The 4,736-nt window shown below is 53.4% G+C and overlaps 1 protein-coding gene across 1 annotated transcript; it reads right to left on the reverse strand.

Annotated features, from left to right (window-relative positions):
• Positions 1 to 366: 366 nt before the first annotated feature.
• Positions 367 to 1,371, reverse strand: LOC141917104 (olfactory receptor 14A16-like). The gene has a single exon (XM_074810196.1). It carries the CDS (start codon positions 1,279 to 1,281, stop codon positions 367 to 369), a length of 915 nt encoding a protein of 304 aa, XP_074666297.1. The 5' UTR covers positions 1,282 to 1,371.
• Between the last annotated feature and the right edge of the window lie 3,365 nt (positions 1,372 to 4,736).

Here is a 4,736-nt window from a genome sequence, read left to right on the forward strand (position 1 = left end):
AGAGAACAGCTCTGGAAGACAAAGTGCTCATGGCAGGGCTCCCATGCTGGGACTCTCTTCCCATCCACATCTGCACACAGGAATTGTCCCTGCAGGTCCATAAAATCTCAGAGGAAAGATCTCAGAAGAAAAAAAAGTCACTGCAGGCCGTTTATTATGTTAAAACACACATCATGACTCCTCATTATAGCCAGCCAAGTAGTCAGAAAAGAAAAGCAGACAATGAATTAGAAAGGGGATGACAACAGCATTAGAAGTAAAATATCACCACCAACAACAGAAAGAACAGACAAAAGGCTGGGCCTGTACAGAGTTATATTATAATTTTTACAAAGAAGATGAGCAATTTATTGCTTCAGAATAACATTAAGTTATCAGTTTCTTCAGGGCATCCTTGATCTCCTGGTTCCTCATGCTGTAGATGAGGGGGTTCACAGCTGGAGGCACCACTGAGTACAGAAATGACACCACCAGGTCCAGGAATGGGGAGGAGACAGAGGGGGGCTTCAGGTAGGCAAACATGGCAGTGCTGATAAACAGTGAGACTACAGCCAGGTGAGGGAGACACGTGGAAAAGGCTTTGTGCCGTCCCTGCTCAGAGGGGATCCTCAGCACCACCCTGAAGATCTGCACATAGGACACCACAATGAAAACAAAACATCCAAATGATAAACAGGCATTGACCACAAGAAGCTCAACTTCCCTGAGATAGGAGTGTGAGCAGGAGAGCTTGAGGATCTGGGGGATTTCACAGAAAAACTGGTCCAGGATGTTGCCTTGGCAGAGTGGTAGTGAAAATGTGTTGGCTGTGTGCAGCACAGCCCAGAGAAACCCAGTGCCCCAGGCAGCTGCTGCCATGTGGACACAAGCTCTGCTGCCCAGGATGGGCCCGTAGTGCAGGGGTTTGCAGATGGCAACGTAGCGGTCGTAGGACATGATGGTGAGGAGATAAAACTCTGCTGAGATCAAGAAGGGAAAGAAAAAGACCTGGAGAGCACATCCCAAGTAGGAGATGTCCCTGGTGTCCCATAGGGAATTGTCCATGGCTTTGGGGAGAGTGGTGGAGATGGAGCCCAGGTCGAGGAGGGAGAGGTTGAGGAGGAAGAAGTACATGGGGGTGTGCAGGTGGTGGTCACAGGCGATGGCGGTGATGATGAGGCCGTTGCCCAGGAGGGCAGCCAGGTAGATGCCCAGGAAGAGCCAGAAGTGCAAGAGCTGCAGCTTCCGTGTGTCTGCGAATGCCAGGAGGAGAAACTCAGTGATGGAGCTGCCGTTGGACATTTGTTTCTACTGGACATGGGGACCTGTACATGTTGGAAAAATCAGTGAGAAGTTAGGGCAGATTTCTCTGAAGAAAAGATACTCCACTTCTTGCAGAAACCTTCCAAACTGATTCACCTCTTCCACAAAACCTTTGGCAGTTCCACCTCATGAGTTCTGGTTCCAGCTAGCTGAGGGTACCCAAGGGAGCAGGGGTCTCTGCTGTGGGCTCTGGAGGAGTCAGTGCTATGCTATAAGAGCAGGCAAATAGGAACATGGGGTCATCTCAGATCAAATCCCCTTCTGATAACAAAGACTTATTAATATTTATCCCCCCTATTCATCCAACTGCAGAGCAGAGCTGTAAGGATTTCTTATGTTTAGTCTGTTCTAGTGGCCCCATCCCACCTGAGGAGTGTTTTTAAGGCAGAGATCCTTGGCATTTCTGCTGCACTCCATGGTGGAATCTTGTGAGTCCTTAAAGACAAAGGGCTTGTCTCTTCGTGCAGAGTGAGGGCAGCCGCTGTGTTCATCAGTTCTATTCACAGCAGCCTTGTGCTGGCACGTTTCTGAGCTGGAGAACAATCACACTCAGGTGTTCCCTGCAAAAGAAACTGGACCCTGCTGAGAGCAGAGGATCTCAGCTCTCCCCTCCCAGCCAGGGACACAGAGGTGTCTTTACAGCTGCCCGCATGCATCCCAGCAGCATTTCCATGTCCTTAGCACTGAGATGTCTTCTCCAGGGGGTTGCTAGAGAAAGAATGCCTTGGGGCAGCTGCACCCTTCTGGAGGGCAGCCTGCAGCCAAGGAGGACCGCCAAGGGAAGGATTCGAAGAACCAAAATTTGTGATGTCATGAAGGGGGATCAGATCATTGCCCACCCCACCCACTATGGTGGCTGGAGCCCCAGAGTAAAGCAGGGGACTGGGATGCTTTTCCTCAGATCCATCGGCATGACAGAACTCACAGCACCAGTGTCTGAGCTGTGCTTGAGGCCTCCCCCTCCACACCAGTGAGTGCAGCGGTAGGAAGGGCAGCAGGGAGAAGAGGGGAACACGCCAAAGTGCTCATGCCAAGGAAGGCAGGACAGGGAGACAACGCTGGGCACTCATGCATTTCTCCTCCTCTGTTGTCAGGCTGCTGGGAGGGCAACTCATCACCATGTCCCTGTGACATTAATGGCGGGGGGCTCTGCTGGGTGGGAGAGGAGACCAGGGAGTTGCTCAGTGAAGGTGTCTGCACTGCAGCGGATGGCAAAGAGTCACCATCCTCCCACAGCATTACTGGTAGGAACTCCCTCACAATTCTGCCCATGTTTCTGCTGCCTGGAGCTGTCACACTCGGGAGCTGTTTGTCTGTCCCTAAGTCTCCTCCCTGTCAGTGCTCACAGCCCCCATCCCACCCGCTGTGTGCTCAGCTCTGCCCTGCAGACACCTCCTGGCAGCAGGGCCCTGCCCAGGGACATCTCTATGTGTGTGCACAGTCCTAGGAGCAGTATAAACAACTGCTAAGGAGAACTGGGGACTCAGTGCCTTCTCCAGAATGGAGAAATAAATTCCCATCTCCTTGTGTCTACTCAGGCAATGAACAGGGGAAAACACAAAGCACAGACTCTTTCCCTTTCAGTTAAATGCTGCCTTGATGTACTTCTTCAAAAAGGCTCTCACTATATGTCCTGGGGGTGATCTGGAGCTGTGAGCAGCCCTGACCCACACAGCACCCTCTCCACAGCAGAAGGACCCTGCCCTGCCGGGGGTCTCTCCTTCCCACCACAGCTTCTCCCCACAGCGCCGTGGGCAGCTCCCCGGGCAGGCTGAGTGCTGACCCTGGCAGGCAGCAGAGTCCCTGCCCCAGCACACAGCCCCTGGGCTGCAGGGACCCTGCTCTCAAGGACAGCCCTGGGCACCCCTGGCTGCACCGGAGGCTGCACACCCCTGCAGCCGTCCCCGGGAGAAGGCAGCCGCCATGGCCTGTCCCTCTGACAGTGCAGCAGGGAAGCCCTGCTCTGGAGCACGTCCTCCTCCTCCAGACACCAGGGACATTCCTGGCGGCTGTGCTGGCTTCACCACATCCCTCCACCACCTGCAGCTGCATTGCCCTGCACCCAGAGACTTACTGTGTCAAGGGCTGCGAAGATTTCTCCTCCAGTGAGCTCTCAGCATCCTGCCACTGCCGTCTGCCTTTCCCCTCTCTGTGCCCGGCTCCTCTGCCCTCGGTGCCTGCAGGCAGTGCCCTCAGCCCTGCTGCGCTTTGCAGAGGAGCTGCTCCTGGGCAGAGCTGTCTCTCTGCAGCGCTGACCACTTGCCCTCAGCTCCCTCCGTCCCAGGAGCCCGTCCCAGCCCCGCAGCAGAGGACCAGCCCAAGGCATTTTAATGACCTCTCAGGTGGGTTTGGTGCTGAGTCCATGAAACCCAGACACTCAGAAGCTGCTGAGAAAACCTCTGAAGAAGTCAAAGTTAGATTCAAACTCCAAAGTTTCTTGTGGCTTTAATGGTCCCACTGAGGGACACTGTTGACAAAGCCTCCCCAGGCTCCACTTAGAGCAGAAATGTGGAGGCAGTGATGGCAGGTAGGGAAAAGCAAAGCAAAGGTGGCTCTGATGCTGAGGAAACCTGCATGTGTTTCATGAAGCCAAAGGGCCAAGCCCTGACCCCATTAACCAAAGAGCCAAGCCGTGAACCCCAGCCCCTGGGAAGGGAGATCCTGTCCCTCACCCATTGCTCAGGGCTCTTCCTGGGGCAGTGGGCGATGGAGATGTGCACCTGCCAGGCTCCTGAGTAGGGACAAGGGGGCAATGAGGCCCCAGTGCTGCAGGGGACTGTGCCTTCTCGTAGGCATCGGTGGCAGAAACACCAGCCATGGCCAAAGTCAGGAAGATGGTGACTTGGTTGGGGACTTTCAGCTTTCCCACAACACTCTGTCATCTCTACCACAGGCGACAGTCTTATGGTGTTGCATCACCTGACCCCTTTCCCTGCAGGCTTAGTCACCCACCCAACTCTCTCTTGAGCATCTTCCTTCCTTTACTGATATCTCACCATCCTCCTTGGCTTTCTTGAAATGCTGAGTTTTGATTTTTGAAGTCTTCCAAAAGCCTTGCACTGATCCAGACTCCTTCTGGGTGACCTATTACACTGCAGCACTGCTCTTGGAGTGAATACTTTTTCTTCCTCTGTACAGCCTGGACTTCCCCAGCTGCCCATACTGGTGTTATTCCATTCTCATGCTGTTTTCCACTATGAAGTAAAACTCTACCATCTCTGAAACATCTCTTCAGGCCCTCTCAGCCTATTCCTATTCTGTCCGGAGTCTCCACACTAGTAAGCCCAGAGTGTTCAGCCTCTCGTCATGTGCTTGAGGCCTCTAAACACCATCTTGGGAGATGTCTGCTCACTCTCCGAAGTGTTTGAAGATAAAAATGTAGTGGTCATAGTCCAGGAAAGACAGAGTGAGGCTTTTTACCATGGGCTTAGTAA

This window comes from Strix aluco, chromosome 34 (assembly GCF_031877795.1).
Source record: "Strix aluco isolate bStrAlu1 chromosome 34, bStrAlu1.hap1, whole genome shotgun sequence".
In the NCBI taxonomy this organism is placed as follows: Eukaryota; Metazoa; Chordata; class Aves; order Strigiformes; family Strigidae; genus Strix; species Strix aluco.